The 17,128-nt window shown below is 35.5% G+C and overlaps 2 protein-coding genes across 2 annotated transcripts; both read right to left on the bottom strand.

Annotated features, from left to right (window-relative positions):
* Nucleotides 1-11,512: 11,512 nt before the first annotated feature.
* Nucleotides 11,513-11,953, bottom strand: LOC124898772. The gene has a single exon (XM_047412725.1). The coding sequence runs from the start codon at nucleotides 11,951-11,953 to the stop codon at nucleotides 11,513-11,515; it is 441 nt and encodes a 146-aa protein (XP_047268681.1).
* A 1,643-nt stretch (nucleotides 11,954-13,596) lies between these two features.
* On the bottom strand, nucleotides 13,597-16,693 carry LOC107857285 (F-box/LRR-repeat protein At3g03360). The gene is given in 4 exon segments (XM_016702207.2): nucleotides 13,597-14,116; nucleotides 15,291-15,461; nucleotides 15,818-16,272; nucleotides 16,275-16,693. Coding segments are annotated over 4 exon segments (1,305 nt in total). The 5' UTR covers nucleotides 16,681-16,693; the 3' UTR covers nucleotides 13,597-13,843.
* Nucleotides 16,694-17,128: the final 435 nt, after the last annotated feature.

The raw sequence follows: 17,128 nt of genomic DNA, 5'->3' as shown, positions 1-17,128 counted from the left end.
CGTGTACCGACTAAATTTACTAATAGCACATACTATATCTAATCGCGTACAATTAATGATACACATTAAACTTTTCAACACTCTTGCGTAGTCTAACTGTGATTTACTTTCACCGTTATTCTTTTGAAGTACAAAGCTCACGTCTAATGGAGTCTTGGAAATATCGAAATTCAAATACTTGAACTTGTCAAGTACCTTTTAAATGTAATGAGACTGTGACAAACGCTAAACCTTGTTGAGTTTTATAGATTCTTATCCCTAAAATCATATTCGTAACTCCAAGATCTTTCATAGCAAATTGCTCTCAAGCATTCGTTTTGTAGCATTTATGTCAGAAATGTCTCTATGATGATCAACATATCATCCATATATAAACAAACAATGACTTTATGATTTGAAGTGTCTTTAATGTAAACATATTTATCATATTCGTTTATCTTGAAGCCATTTACCAATATGGTTTGGTCAAACTTGCATGCCAATTTTTAGGTACTTGTTGTAGTCCATAGAGTGACTTGACAAGTTTTCACACTTTTTTCCTTTACCAAGAACCACAAAACCCTCAGGTTGTTCCATGTAAATTTCTTCCTCCAATTCTCCATTTAAGAATGTTGTTTTCACATTCATTTGATGTATTTCAAGATCATATACCGGTGCTAAGGCAACCAACATTCAAATGAACATCATCCTTGTTACAGGTGAGTATGTATCAAAATAATCAAAGCCTTATTTTGGTCTGAAGTCTTTCATAATAATTCTTATCTCTTATTCGTCAATTGTAGCATCAATTTTCATTTTTCTTTTGAAGATTCATTTAGAACCTAAAGATTTATTTTCTGGAGGGAGATCAACCAATTTCCAAGTGTGGTTGCTCAAAATTAAATCAATCTCATTATTGACTACCTCTTTCCAAAAGAAGTGTCCAAAGACTACATAACTTCTTTAAACGTTTGAGGCTTATTTTCAAGAAGAAATGATACAAAATCTTATTCAAAGAATGTTGACATTTTTTGATGTGTACTGCGCCTTGATTTCTCATCACTAAGTACATTCTTGTTTGGCTTATCTCGAGGTCGTTTATACCTCACTAGACTACTCATGTCTAGTTTTATACAGCTAAATATATTTAAAGAACTCAGCATTATCTAATTCAATTATCATATTTTTGTTGATATCTGGATATTTGAATTTATGAACCAAAAATTGACATGCTTTATTTATTTTAGCATATCTAATGAATACGCAGTCGACAGTCTTAGGTCCTATTTTTATCCTTTTAAGCATAGGAACTTGGACTTTTGCTAGACACCTCCACACTTTGAAATATTTTAAGTCAGGTTTCCTTCTTTTTATTTTCTATATGAAATTGAATATGTCTTACTATGGGGTACTCTATTGAATATTTGGTTAGCTGTAACGATAGTTCTCCCTCCCCTTCCCCCAAGTTTTATGGTAAATCTGAACTTACGAGCAAGCCATTCATCATTTTCTTTAATATTCAGTTTTTACTTTTCACAATTTCATTCGATTAATGTTAATACAGGGTAGTAGTTTGATGAAGAATTCCATTTTTTACACATATCTCCACAAAAGAAGATTAATATTCTTCACCCCTATCACTTCTTAGCATTTTGATCTCTTTTTATCTAACTGATTTTCAACTTCAGTTTTATATTGTCTAAATGCTTCTATTGCTTTATCCTTACCATTTAGCAAATAAACATATCAATATCTAATGCAATCATCAATAAAAATTATGAAATATTTTTTTCACTATGAGATGATGTTGACTTCATATTACAAATGTCTGTATGGATTAAGTCTAAGGAATTGAAATTCCTTTCAACAGACTTATATGGATGTTTAGTATACTTAGATTGCACACATATTTGACACTTTGATTTATTGCACTCAAAGTTAAGCAACACTTCCGAACTAATCAGTTTCACAAGGTTTTATAATTTGACATGTTCTGAACGACTATGGCACTAATATTTTGACTCTAGCACGTAACAAGAAGATTTAGCTTTCTTTATTTCAACATTCATTACATCAAGTTAAAAAATGCTTCATTGAGGTAGCCCTTTCCTACTTATCTTTCATTCTTGCTTATTACAACTTTCTCCGACACAAACACCGATTTAAACTCATTTTTAATGAGAAGTGTTTTCGACACAAAGTTCTTCCTAATTGTAGGAATATGGAGAACATTATTGAGAATGAACACCACGGCGGAAGTCATTTTTAGGAATATCTTCCTACTCTCTTCAACATTGGTTGTTGCATTATTTCTCATAAAGATCACTTCTTTGGGACCAGCGGTATCATAAGTATAAAAAGTTTTTTTGTCTGCACAAACATGTTTAGTAGCTTCTCAATTAAATCATCATTCATTTGAATATCCAACTAGATTGCTTTTAGTGATGATATCACACAGATTTTCAATCTTTCCATTTGTTTCCAAAATGTTTATTTGATCTCCTTTCTTGTTCTTATTCAGAACTTGATTATTTAGACCTTTATGACCAACATCACTACAAAAGTAGCACTTGCCTTTGAACGTTTTCTTGTTCTTCTCTTCTCTTGTTCAGAAGACTTCTTCATTTTTTTATTAGTTGGAACATTACCCTTAACATGATTTGTAACCATCATTGATGATTTCTCATTCAACTCATTATCCTCTTCTATCTTGGGATTACTCACAAGATCTTTCAAATTAGACAATTGAGTTTCAATCAATATTTTTCTAGGGAACATTTGCATTTCAAGGATGGTCAGCCAAAATAACATCATTTGCTACCATTTTCATTGCTAGAGCAATATCTGAACAACTTAATGAAGTAATGTTGATTGTCGTTGGGGCAGCACCATTCACAACTGAATCAATTTGTTGTTTAGTTTCATTCGTTATTTCCTGTCAATCTTTGACATATACTTTAGTATTTTAGAATACTAACAATAAAGACTTTAATCATTAACTAACTTATTTCTAGTCAATGATGAAGTTTTATGTCTTCAAGTCATCAATCGGATGAACTTTGAAACCTGACGAAGCTTTTTGTTACTTCAAATTAGAATCTAATTCAAACCGAGTGAAACCCCATAGGTTTTAAACTCCAGAAACCAATACAGAGAGTTTACCGAATAGGTGATGTCTTTATATTCTTTGAACCGAATTCTCACACTGATTTCTCGGTGAAGTTTTTATATTCTTCTAACCGAGGGAGTAGAAATCAAAAGATTTTAGTCTCCAAAAAATCAGACTCAATACAGATTAACCAAGTATTTAATTTATAAATGGTGATAAAAAAAATTTCCACCAAACAAGCACAACTATATATATATATATATATATATTACTGAAATCTGTATTTTTTCAACAATAACTTCAAACACATGTTCAAATTAACATATGAACAATCAAATGAAAGTTTAAACTCTGTATTTATAAATTTGAACTTTTTAATATAATAATAAGTTCAACCCAACTTACGAACAACCAAAAATGAAGTTCAAACTATTTACTTGAACATAAAAAAGAAGTAAATTTTAAGAATTTCAACACAAGTTCAACCAACTTATGACCTATCAAAATGAAGTTTCAAGAACTTCAAACACAAGTTCAAATAGTTGAAGAACTATCAATATGAAGTTCAAACTGCTAGTTGGAAAAACAGTAACACCAACTTTAAGAAAAAAAGATAAAACAAAAAGATTCAAGCCCACCGAATTCACGGTGTGTCTTTAAGGAAACTATTCCCCTCAAGTATCCGAGGTTATGAGGTTATGGAATAATGAATCACTTCGATAGAATAGTGGTACCTCAAATTCTTTCGAACTACGAACGCACTCAATAGTAGCAAATCACACTAGAGTTTTTCAAGAAAGAGGAGTATTTTTTCTTTTAAGTTCCATGTCTATATCTAAGAAAAGATTCAGGTAAGTCATCAAGGTGTTTCTTCATGAAGGGAAGCAATGGTTCAAAAAAGCGCACCCCTTCATAAAGGTATAACTCTTCGAAAAAGGTGCAACTCCTCGAAATGGTCACAATCCACTGGAACGGTCATAACCATCCAAACCGAAAAGATGCATATTTAAATTGCATCCTTTCTCTTGGTGTCTTTTCAAAAACACACATTCATTTTACATTCACACCTCGTAGAAACCCAACATCATTTTCTTCTTCTTTGCCACCAAGGCTATTAGAAAATGATAGATGTTAGCGGAGTAGTGAATACCACTACCGTGCCACATATTGTAAGTGTGATGGTTAAATCGTCTCTGTGTGACCTAAAGATCACGGGTTCAAGCCGTGAAAGCAGTCACTAATGCTTGCATTAGGGTTGGCTATCTTCATGACTCCCCTTGGGTGTGGCCCTTCCCCGAACCCTGCTAACGCGGGATAATTTATGAACTCGGCTGCCCTTCAGTTGTTAACCAGGATTATTTCATCATGTTTTTTCCCCTTCATAAGATTTTCATGATCAATCTCCAGTGAGAAATACTCACGTGAAGCAATGTATTTTTGTTTCTCATCACTACCATCGAGAGTTGAATTAGTCCTCCCGTAATCTTTTATCCCCTTGATATTTATTTTTCCTTTTGAACTATGAGGATAACAATTCTATTTTGCGTCAATAACGTTCCGTTGGTTTTAAATCATTTTCATTTTTCGTCTCTGACATTGCTGTTTCGTTCTGCTGTGAACAACTTTATTCCATCAGCACCTCTGTTTTGGCGATTGGTAGTTCGAATTAAATTTAGTTAATATCTTAACTGATAGTACATGAGAACTTGAAATAAGTAGATTTATAAACTTCCAGGCTTAGAAGTAGTTTTACCATACAAAATGGGCTGCATATAGTAGGAAAGACAGCCTTCAAGACAGGTTCTGTCATGTTGAAGTATAGATATGTTCTTTTGTTCGCCACATACTCTTTTCAAATCTTTGTGCCTCAATCTTTTGATTGATCAGGGTAAATACATAGTTACAACGTCTCAGTTCCTTTTTTAAGTGGACAAGGATAGAGGGACGGATCACTATCTACCTAGTTTCAAACCGTGCACCATTGACTCTCAGAAATTTCTGTGTCATTAAAAAGAAACACAACCTCAAGATTGTCGGGCTTTTACTACTATCAAGAGTGAATTAGCTTTTCCAAAATTCTGTCATCTCTTGTCCCCTCAAACTTTGTTTTCTTTCTGAATTGTGACAACTCTTTTTTACTAAAATATTTCAACTTACCCCTTTGGTTTTGAATTTGTCTTTGGTTTCGGTTCTGACATTCTTTTTTCAATTTTAAAACAAGATCTGGGAGAAAATGCATTATTACAGCCCGAAGGAAAGAAGTCCTAAGTCAGACGCTAAAAGAGTTCCAGCCCCAAGGAAAGAAGCGTATGTACCTGCTTCACCATTCACTAATGCTAACCGTCAATTTATTTCTACTATTAATCTCTATTCCATCCACAATCCTTACATCGTAAGTAATATGGATTAACTTTAGTTAAGCTCTTATTAGCTATGATCTTCAGTTGTAGTTTCTCTGTTTTGTGATAATGCGAGATTGGGATAAAACTTGAGCAGTATCTTCCATCGGCTTTTGTAAAATCAAATGTCTTGGTGAATAGACGTTGTAAGATGATTCTCAGAGATGAGAAACAGAGATCATGGTCAGTGCTGCTAGCACCAATGGGCCATTACGTTGCAATTACCAGGGGATGGCGACAGTTCAGAGAAGCAAACGATGTCCAAATGTATCGCTTTAGGAAATCTTCAGAATGGAAAAAACACCTTCGATTTCAATGATTATTAGTGGTTTTGTACAAAATTTTACAGGTATATTCTGGGAAGGATGGCATCAGAGAAGCCATTGTCAAAGATAGATAACAAGTGAGGTCTAGGGAGGATAGAGTGTATGCAGAACTTACCACTACCTCATGGTAGGTAGAGAGGCTGTTTTCGAAGACCCTTGGCTCAAGTGTAACGTCGTACGTGCAAACAATAACAAAAATGTTTCAAAGCTTATAGTGAATGCTGTCAAGGGTGGTGTAAAACCTTTTTGGCGCTATCAACTTACTACTGAAGAGTTAAAAGAGTTGATTCCCTTGCAATACTGATGTTATGAATGGCCCACATTGCTTGCATGAGGACTAAGTTCCCCACTAGAATTCAGATTTGAACTCACAATTTCTGTCAGGTTTCTACCCTTCCTGTCATATTAAGAAGTCTTGGGATTATTTCTCCACATTAATATCAAATACAGCTACTTATTCTGTCAGCTAATTAATATCAAATACAGCTACTTGACTAAAAAATACTCCTCCATTAATTTTTGGCTCAAAAATACTCTTTTCTCTAACGAAATGACATCAAACACACCACATAGATAAAACAAAAGTCACTTAATCAGTCCACGTCAGCATCCACGTGAAAAATCACTCCATTTAATCCACCTAACAATCAACCAATTTTATTCTATTTAAAAATCCAATTCGATTCATATTCAAAAAAATCCAAACCAAGAGACAAAATTCAATTCTTCAATTTTTTTCCTCATATCATCCCTTTCACCGCCTTATATTTTATTATTTTACATTTTCAAAGTTACGAGACTCACTCGAGCAATTCTTGACCTCATCAACTTGTGGTTGTCCTACATTGCTACTAAACTTTCACTCTCCAAATTTCAATTTCGTCTCTGAATTACCATTTCTCTCACTACAATCAGGTTCCTCATTAGACAAATTCAGATAGGACATCCGGCAGTAATTTGAGCTCTTGAAGATCGGGTCAACTATTTGAGGATCCAACTGTTTAGGATTGATCCAATTAAAATTCTATTCTTTTGGCTCAACAATTTAAGGACCAAATTGTTTCCTCATCTTTTGCCTTGATCAACACGAAATATCTAAACTCATCACATGGAAAATAAGCAATCAAGTTCTTCAATTTTGTTCTCTTGAGTTGGATTTTTTTTTAATATGAGTGGGGTGAGGTAAATCTCAAGAATAAACTCAAATTGGAGTGACTTTCAAATTTTAGCCTCAAATAAAAAAGTTTCATTAAAATAACCTTTTCCAATTAACTAATATTTTTCTAGACGAAATTGTCTCTGGCCAATGGAATAAATTACATAAATGATCCTCATAATAGATAAGAATTCCATATTTAGATCTTTCAACTTTCATTTTTTTTCTCTTTTAATTTTACTTTGCTTTTTATTTTTAATTTTTTTCAACCCTTACTTTTTTCCTTTTTTCTCTCAACTTCTTTTTTTATTTATTTTGCTTTGATTTTTTTATTTTTTCTTTCCTCTTTTTTTGTTCTTTTTAATTTTTTTCAACCCTTACGTTTTTTTTCTTTACACCTCTCAAAGTCTACTTTTATAAAAAAAAAACTTTTTTTATTTTTATTTGATTTTTATGTTATCTTTTCTTTTTTTCTCTTTAAATTTTTGTCGACCTTTATTTTTATTCAATCTTTTTCTTTTATTTTTATCAACCTTCATTTTTTTTTTTCATTCTCTCTCAACTTCTACATTTTCGTTGATTTTTATTTTTTTAATATTTTTTTTCATTTTCTTCTTTTTTTGCAATTTTTATTATTTTTATTCTTTTCTTCGATTTCTTCCATTCAAGTTACATCTCATGAGCAAGAGTTGACACTATCACATTGTAAAGGCAAGGCTTATGACTTTCAAACAACAAACTATGTTTCATGGACAAAAGTTGACACTCACATTGTAGAGACAAGACTTATGACTTTCAAACAACAAGTTATGTTTTATGGGCAAGAGTTGACTCTACCACACTATGTTTTCATTTATGAGATGTTCTACAACTCTCGTCTTAGAGGCAAAACTTAGCTTAGGAACTTTCAAACAACAAATTATGCCCTACGGGTAAGAGTTGACTCTACCACACTATGTTTTCATTTATGAGATGTTCTACAACTCTTGTCTTAGAGGCAAGACATAGGTCAAGGACTTTCAAATAATGAACTATGCCCCACGAGCAAGAGTTGACTCTACCACTTTATGTTTTCATTTATGAGATATTCTATAACTATTTTCTTCGAGGCAAGACTTAATTAGCTCAAGGACTTTCAAACTATAAATTATGCCCTACGGGTAAAATTTGGCTATACCATGTTATATTTTTATTTATGAGATGTTCTACCACTATTGCCTTAGAGGCAAGACTTAGCTCAAAGACTTTCAAACTACAATTATGCCCCACGGGCAAGCATTGACACTACCACTTTATGTCATCATTTATGGGATGTCCTACAATTACTATCTTAGAGGCAAAACTTCGCTCAAGGACTTTGAAATAATAAATTATGCCCCACGGGAAAGAGTTGACACAACCACGTTATGTTTTTATTTATGAGATATTCTACAACTCTCGCCTTAGAGACACTACTTATCTCAAGAATTTTCAAAGAACTTTGTAATAATAATTCATGCCCTTAAATTTACTTTGATGTCAAAAAAGGAAGATTCATTTGAGGATTTCAAATTTTTATTTATTAGCAAAATATAATAGAAGTTGAGAAAAAAGAAAAAAGTGATCAAACAAAATAGAGAAATAAAAAAAAATTGAGAAAAAAGGAAAGAAAAAAATAAAGATTAAGAAAAAAGAGAAGAATTAAAAAAATTGAGAAAAATAAAAATGAGAGAAAAAATAAAAATAAAGTTTGAGAAAAATGAGGGGGAAAAAAGAACTGAAAAAGAAAAAAGTGATTAAACAAAATAGAGAAATAAAAAAAAGAGATTGATAAAAAAAAGGTAGGAAAAAAACAAAGATTAAGAAAAAAGCGAAAGATTAAACAATTTAAGAAAAATAAAAAACGAGAGGAAAAAATAAAAGTTTGAGAAAAAAATGAGGGAAAAAAAAAAGAGAACTAATAAAAACCAAAAATAAAGATTACATACAAATGAACTAAAAAAAGGGGAAAAAAAAAAAGAAACAGATAATGCTTGAAAAAAAAAGAAAAAAGAGAAAAAAAATAAAGGTTAAGACAAATGAATTAAAACATAAAAATAAAATTAAAGGAAAAAAGAAAAAGTGAAAATAATAAAAAAAATAACAACAACAACAACAAACCCAGTATATTGCCACTTAGTGGGGTCTGGGGAGGGTAGAATGTACGTAGTCCATACCACTATCTCTAAAGAAGTAGAGAGGTTGTTTCCGATAGACCCTCGACTCAAGATACAGGTCAATATACAAAAATATTCAAAGCATGAAACATGATAAAACTAACATAGATACAACATCCACAAAAGTAATGTATAATGCCAAACAAAAGACACGAAAACCCTCCTAACTACGGACTACGATTTATCCACCCACCTTATCCCTCTATCCTAGTGTTTTTCCTCAAAACCTTCCTATCCAGGGTCATGTCCTCAGTGAGACGTAACTGCTCCATTGCACGTCTAATTATTTCTCTCTAGTATTTCTTCAGTCTGCCCCTACCCCGTTTGAAACCATCCAACGCTAGTCTCTCACACCTACGAACTGGGGCATCCGTTCCTCTCCTCATCACATGACCAAACCATCTCAACCTCACTTCCCATATTTTTTTCTCCACCGATACCACTCCCACCTTCTCCCGAATAATTTCATTCCTAACCCTGTCAGCCCTTGTAAGACCACACATCCAACACAATATCTTCATTTCTGCCACCTTCAACTTTTGGATATGGGAAGTCTTAACTGGCTAACACTCCGCTCGGTACAACATAGCCAGGCTGCAACTCTATAGAATTTGCCTCTAACCTTGGGAGGCACCTTCTTATCGCATAAAATCCCCGAAGCGAGCCTCCATTTCACCCAACCTGCCCCAATATAGTGCGAGACATCCTCATCTATCTCTCCATTTCCCTGGACTGTAGACCCAAGATACTTAAAACTATCCCTCTTGTAAACTTCCTAAGAGTCCAACTTTACCACCACCTCCTCTTCTTGCCTTGAGTCACTAAACTTGCACTCTAAATACTCCGTCTTGGTCCTACTAAATCTGAAACCTTTAGACTCGAGTTTGTCTCCAAACCTCCAGTTTATCATTAACACCTTGCCGCGACTCATCAATCAAAACTACATCATCCGCAAAAAGCATACACCAAGACACCTCGCCTTGTAAACTCCGCGTCAGCACATCCATAACCACGAAAAATAAGAACGAACTAAGAGTTGATCCCTGATGCAACCTTGTCAAGACCGAAAAATGCTCAAAATCTCTTCTCACCGTCCTTACTCGAGTCTTCGCCCCCTTATACATATCCTTAATCGCTCTAATGTATGCCACAGTAACCTCTCTCGCCTCCAAGCATCTCCAAAGAACCTCCCTAGGGACCTTGTCATACGCCTTTTCCAAGTCAATAAACATCATGTGAAGATCTCTCTTCCTCTCTCTATACTGCTCTATCAGTCTCCGCATAAGGTGAATTGTCTCAATCGTCGAGCGACCAGGCATAAATTCAAATTGATTCTTCAAAATAGACACAATATTTCTCAACCTCCGCTCCACTACCCTCTCCCAAATCTTCATCGTGTGACTCAACAACTTAATACCCCGGTAGTTGTTGCAACTCTGAATGTCACCCTTGTTCTTATATAGAGAAATCATCGTGCTCCATCTCCACACCTTAGGCATCTTCTCGGACTTGAAAATGTTGTTAAACAGGTTGGTCAGCCACCTTCACCCAGCTACGCTAGAAAACTTTTAAAAATCCACTGGAATCTCGTCGGGCCCCGTCGCCCTGGTACTTTGTATCTTACGAATAGCCTCGCTGACCTCCTCTACTTTAAAACGCCGACAATAGCCCAAATCGCGACACTCCCCAGCATGCTCCAACTCCCCTAGCACAACACCTCTGTCCCCCTCGTCATTCAAGAGCTTATGAAAATACGACTGCTATCTTTTCTTAATGAGGGTGTTCTCCACTAATACTCTGTCATCTTCCCCCTTAATGCACTTTACTTGATCCAGATCCCGGCCCTTCCGTTCCCTAGCCTTGGCAAGCCTAAACAACCTCTTTTTCCCGTCTTTCTCCTCTAACCCCGTAGACAAACTCTCAAAAATTGTTGTCTTAGCAGTTGTAACTGCTAACTTAGCCTCCTTTTTAGCTAACTTATACTCCTCCATACTAACCTGTTTCTCCTCTTCATCCCTACTCTCCACCAACTTAACATAAGCCGTTTTTTTCGTCTCCACCTTCTTCTTAACATCTTCATTCCACCACCAATCCCCTCCATACCGGCTCGACCAGCCCCTCGAGACACCCAACACTTCTTTAGCAGATTCTTTGATGCATCCTGCAGCCCTATCCCACATACTATCCACGTCCCCGCTATCCTCCCAAACCCCCATCCTTTCCAACTTCGCCCCTATCTCCAGGGCACTAGCTGGAGTCGGTCCACCCCACCTAACTCTAGGACGGCCCTCCCCACCCTGTCTCTTCTTGCCCTTCTTGATACCCAAGTCCATCACTAGAAGTCTATGTTAGGTCACAAGATTCTTACTCAGGATAACCTTACAATCCTTACACATTGCTCTATCCCCCTTCCTAAGTAGCAAAAAGTCAGTTTGAGTCTTGGCTAGCCTACTATGAAAAGTAACCAGATGCTTCTCCTTCTTCGAAAAGCTGGAATTCACTACTACTAACCCAAAGTCCCTCGCAAAATCTAAAAGAGCAGCTTCCTCAATATTCCTATCCCCAAACCTGAAACCTCCATGCACATCATCATAACCCATCGGCAGAGACCCGATGTGCCCATTAACATCCCCTCCTACGAAAATCATCTCTAAACTAGGCACGCCTCTTACCACCTCATCCAAAATCTCCCAAAATTTCTTCTTCTTCTCCTCGTCCAAGCCCTCCTGTGGTGCGTACGGACTAGAGATGTTCACAGAAGACCCCCCAATAATTAACTTGATAGACATCACCCTATCACTAATCCTTTTAACCTCTACTACCTGCCCTCTAAGCTCTTCGTCCACTAAGATACCTACGTCATTCCTACGCCTCTCACTACCCGAGTACCACAACTTGTACCCATCAATATCCCTAGCCTTAGAACCTACCCACTTGGTCTCCTGGACCCATGCAATATTGATTCTTCTCTTTCTAAGAATCTTTACTAGTTCTATCGACTTACCCTGAAGGGTCCCTATGTTCCACGACCCTACTCTCAACCTATCATCTCTCTTATCCCCTCCCTTAAAACCTCATACTTTGAATTTACAACCTAACCCATCCCCAAATCCCAACCCCCAACCTATCATCTCTCTTATCCCCTCCCTTAAAACCTCGTACTTTGAATCTCCAACCTAACCCATCCCCAAATCCCAACCCCACCCCCAACCCCCCTAGGACATGACCCTACTCCACCATTAGCCACCCAAGCCACCACTCACGGAAAGAACAGTGAAGGCTAAAAACTGCAATAACTATAAAAGGCAAACGCAAAGCACAAATAATTAAAAAAATAGAATAATAAAATTAAAGGAAAAAAAAAGTGAAAATAATAAAAAATAGAATAAAAAATTTTAGGAAAAAAATAAAAAAGTGAAAATAATAAAAAATAAAATTTGAGAAACAAATGAGTATGAAAAGTTAAAGGATACGTTTGAGGTGTAAAGGGGCAAAATGATACTTATACTATACTTAAAAAGTAAGGAAGATTATTCTTCAAAGACATTTCTTATTGGGGTCAAATATCTAATATCACTTCTATTTGGGTCTATGACATGTAATTTCCTGGGTGGGATTGGGTCTTTTAAATAAAAAAAATGGATTGATGATTAAATAGATTAAATGGAATGATTTTTCATTTGTGTATGTTGACGTGGTCTGGTCAAGTGACTTTTCTTATTCACGTGGCGTGTTTTGTGGCATTCCATTAGAGAGAAAAATATTTTTGAGCCAAAAAATTAATTGAGGGGTATTTTTAGCCAAAAAATCAAACAGAAGGCTATTTTTGAGCCAAAAAACAAATGGAGGGTATTTTTGATCCATTTTAAATAGTTCAGAAGTATTTTTGACCCTTTTCTAAACTACCTAAAATACTTTCAACTTTAACTTGGTGAAGTGGTCACAACAGCAACCTGAGATACGTGCAACAAGATCGGCTCTATAACAGGTGAGACGTCTTGGCCTAGAGATCTTGATTCGGATTGAGGTTCTGCTATAGATGTTGCAGGAATTGCATCATATTTAACATCAAGGGGTTCAACTCTACGGAAAACAGACAACATATTGGATGACCAGATACTATTGAGAAACTCAAATGCTATTGAATAATCCAGGTTAACCACCACCATTAGTGAGGAGAACTTCAGGATCGAGCAACCTCCTCGCCATCTCCCTCCAATTCTTTGTTTAAAATAGAATTGATGTTGGAGAGCAACTATTCTACTTGCGCAAAAAGGTGGTCGGAGAGTTGAAATGTTTCGAAGTTTCTTTTCCACCGATTAAGAATAAGACAGGCCAACGAAACAAGTCCATAGATGCGTAATGAATCTGGATTTCAACCTTAAATTTCACAGTATAAAAACGAGATAAGGATTTAGCAATGTGAAGAAATTATAAAACATTAGTGAAAGCTTTCTTAAATGATAATTAGAGAATGAACACACCGTTGCTTCTTACATGAAAATTAGAGAATGAACACTCTGTCACTTAGACATGAAGACTTACTAATAACTCCTTGGATACTGACGAGCGCAATTCAAGCCTTGTCTAGCAGCTCAAAGCAGTTTCAACAGATGTTAAGTATGTTGCAATTAATACAAACCATAGAGGCTCAAGGTTATCAATAAGAAAAAATAACTTTAGCATGCGGAGAGGATCGATCTTGTTAAGCTTAGGAACTCCAGTGCCATTATATCATAATCCGGAGACACATCACTCTCTAGGAATGCAGCAGTAATGACAAACTCTTCTAGCACAATTGCATGCTTGAGCAAATATTTTACCAATGGCAGCACAGATCCATAAAAGTTAAGGAACTTGATGGTCTTCAGATGTGGAAATGAGCCGTTAAAATGATGTGTCTCAAACCTCCTGGTCTGTTCATCCTCATTTGTGAAATTTGAGAGCAGTTCCTGTAGGAAAGAATCCGCCATATTGACCAATTATTATCCTTTTTAAGATGGAAGCAGTAAGCCAAGGAGTTGATTGAGGATAAAATAAAAAGGTGATGAATTTTTAAATTCAAGGAACATCTCAGCAAATGTTACAATGTGGTATAAGCAAACAGTAAAAAGATGTTTCAAGCCGTCTGATCATTTATCTCCTCACACGAAGGTGAGTATTACCCCTTGTTAAACATCTTTTTCCAACTACAAGAAGTTTATTCATAGTGTTTAATTTGATAGTGACAACATGAATCAAAGCAACACCAGCTAAAGTATTTTATGAAGGAAAATAAATTGAGTTATCAAAAGTTCTTCTGAAAATCTTACAAGAGAAAGGAATAATAAGCACGCAGCTGCAATAGATTTAAGAAAGAGAAATCATAAATGTTTGAGACTACAAAAGCAGAATTTAAACAAAAAATATGACTGAAGCATTTGCATTTCCCTATGGTGTCTTGAAGCCGACTCTTTACTTATTATGAATGGTGTCAGGAGAGTTGCAAAACCCTCTTGGCAATATGAACCTATTATTGAAACGATTAAAGAGTTGATTCATAAGTCGAGGTGACACATCGTTACAGAGAAACCAATTATGTGGCTGATTCTTTTAGTTGGATAGAGTCACCTAATGGATGTAGAGAACAACATTTTCAGCTTTAACTCATTATGAAGAGAAGCTAGAGGGAACTTAAGGGTTGACACGTGGAAGCTTTCTTCCCGGTTTGATCCTTCTGTCAGCTCACATGTTACTTGTCTCACTTCTCTTTTTGTTAGTTCTTATGGAAACAACGCACACAAGAGAAGTTTCCAAAAGTTATTGTTGAAAAGCGCGTTAAGCACCTAGGCTAGTTATGTTTCAAATTGAAAACGAAGTCTCCTATACAAGAACCCTCATTTTGTTTACACATTAGAGGCTTATCAAAGATGGAACCTCCACAATCTTGTCTATACTTGAAGATTGAACTGGTACAAGTCTTACCTTTTTTGAACTATTAGGGTGATTTAAATTTAAAAGATTATGATTTTTTTTTTTCCAAAAGTAGTTAGATCAGAAATATTGATTATATTTTCTTCTTCCACTAATAATTGTTTGATATTGAATAATATGAAGTAACAAAATAAAGATCTAAAAAAAACTTACGGTTTCACTTTCGTGGTCCCACTTAATGACCAATGTCTCAAGATCCAATGAGCTCTCAAGAAAGCTGCAAATTCCAGAGAAGTTCAATTGTTCAAAGGCTACGCTAAGTTCTAAGACTTCCCGGCTTGATGGTGGAAACCGCCAACCGCTCAACTCCAAGATGGACAGGCACTTGCAAACAAAATAGACAAACCAGAATATGTCAAAACAATGAAATATGGCATACTTAAGAAATGAAATGCAAATTGTTGAACCATATGACTGTGTTTTGCCATATCAAAGTGTTCATGGTTGGTTTGAGAATCCAAAGATGAACATTTGAACACTTGGGAAGCCCATCAATGAGTTACAGAATATGGTTAACGCAATCAATCCAAATTTTACATCCAAAAATTTGTTAAACTTAGATTATCCTAACTCCTGAGTAGCGGCACTGTTAATGTTACTAAAGTGATGACTCAATAGCTAATAAAAACACCCTAGAAAAAGATTCTGCATTTTGAAAATAGTGAAGAGTATGAATAAACCTCGATGCAACCGCTCCCCAATTCAAGATTCTTGACATGGGCAACACTGTGAAGAAGTTCCTTCAAATAGCTAGGTGACTTCTGACTTTCAAATCCTTGAAGCCTTGCATTAACAAGTGATGCCACATTTCTCTGGTCGATGCGTATCTCAGTGAACGGTCCAAAAAGGTGCAAAGTTTCAATACGTGGGGCTATTATTTCGAGCCAAAGATCATTGTCATCATCATAGTTTACTACCGACAATTCTCTGAGCTTCACAGTGCTGATTTCCAAACGATGTATGCCCAAAACACACTCCAATTTCAAGCACTCCAAATTAGGGCAACCAGATAACACCTGCTCCATTTGACCATTAGTGTGTTCCAAATCCCCAATTGAAAGAGAAACGAGGCTACTCCAGTTAACACTCCCAATAGGGTTTAATTGACAATGTGACAATGCCAAATCCCTCAAGGAGAATTTTTATAAGCAAAGTGAGGAATCTCATATCTTTCATAGTTATCTACATAAATTCCAAGTTGAAAACATTCAACATTAGCGACTTTAGTAGCGAAATGTATCCATAAATCGATATCTTTAGCATAACGATCCTGGTAAGTAAGGCCCCGCACTCTGAACAACTTGATTTTATGGCAAGACCTCCAATAATAAAGTTCTCTGCGGATAGAAGCAAGGTAATCAAGTGTATCCTTTTCGTTGTTGCCACGACATCCAAAGAGACCGCCACAGCTAGAGAGGAGACTGGTTCGCACAACTTGTTTTCCGTTTGGCAACAGAGAGACGATGCGGATTAGAACCGAGTCAGGCAAACTGCTAAGTCGGTCTCTGTGTCCTTCCGCCGCCGCCATGATTTTCCTCTGCATTTCATGGGGGAGTCCAACTATTTGTTCGGTTTGATTATTGAATATTAGTTTATTTTTTTGATTTTTGGATTGAGAAAAAAGAAAATCATAACCCAACCAAAATTATTTCGGTTTGGTTCAATTTTTACAAGTTTCTTTTGGTTATTTCGAATTTTTATTTCAGTTTTAAAAATTAAAGTAGTGAGCATTTAAAATTGATGATTTTTCTAGAAAAATAATTTTTTTTTCAAATCTATTTTTCATTCTCAAATATAATTAATTCAACACGCATGAAATAACCATAAATATCGATCTCACTGACTTAGTGACTGCCGACGGCAATGACGAACTGAGCAAACGACTGTCGATTGTTGTTGGTGATGTTGAAATTTAAATCGAACTAACGAACTGAGGATGACTGAGCACCATTGCAGCTTTCACATTAATGTTAGAGTCTAAAACAAAGCAA

The sequence above is a fragment of the Capsicum annuum genome, chromosome 1 (assembly GCF_002878395.1).
Source record: "Capsicum annuum cultivar UCD-10X-F1 chromosome 1, UCD10Xv1.1, whole genome shotgun sequence".
Lineage (NCBI taxonomy): Eukaryota > Viridiplantae > Streptophyta > Magnoliopsida > Solanales > Solanaceae > Capsicum > Capsicum annuum.
This window is presented reverse-complemented; position numbering and strand designations above follow the sequence as displayed.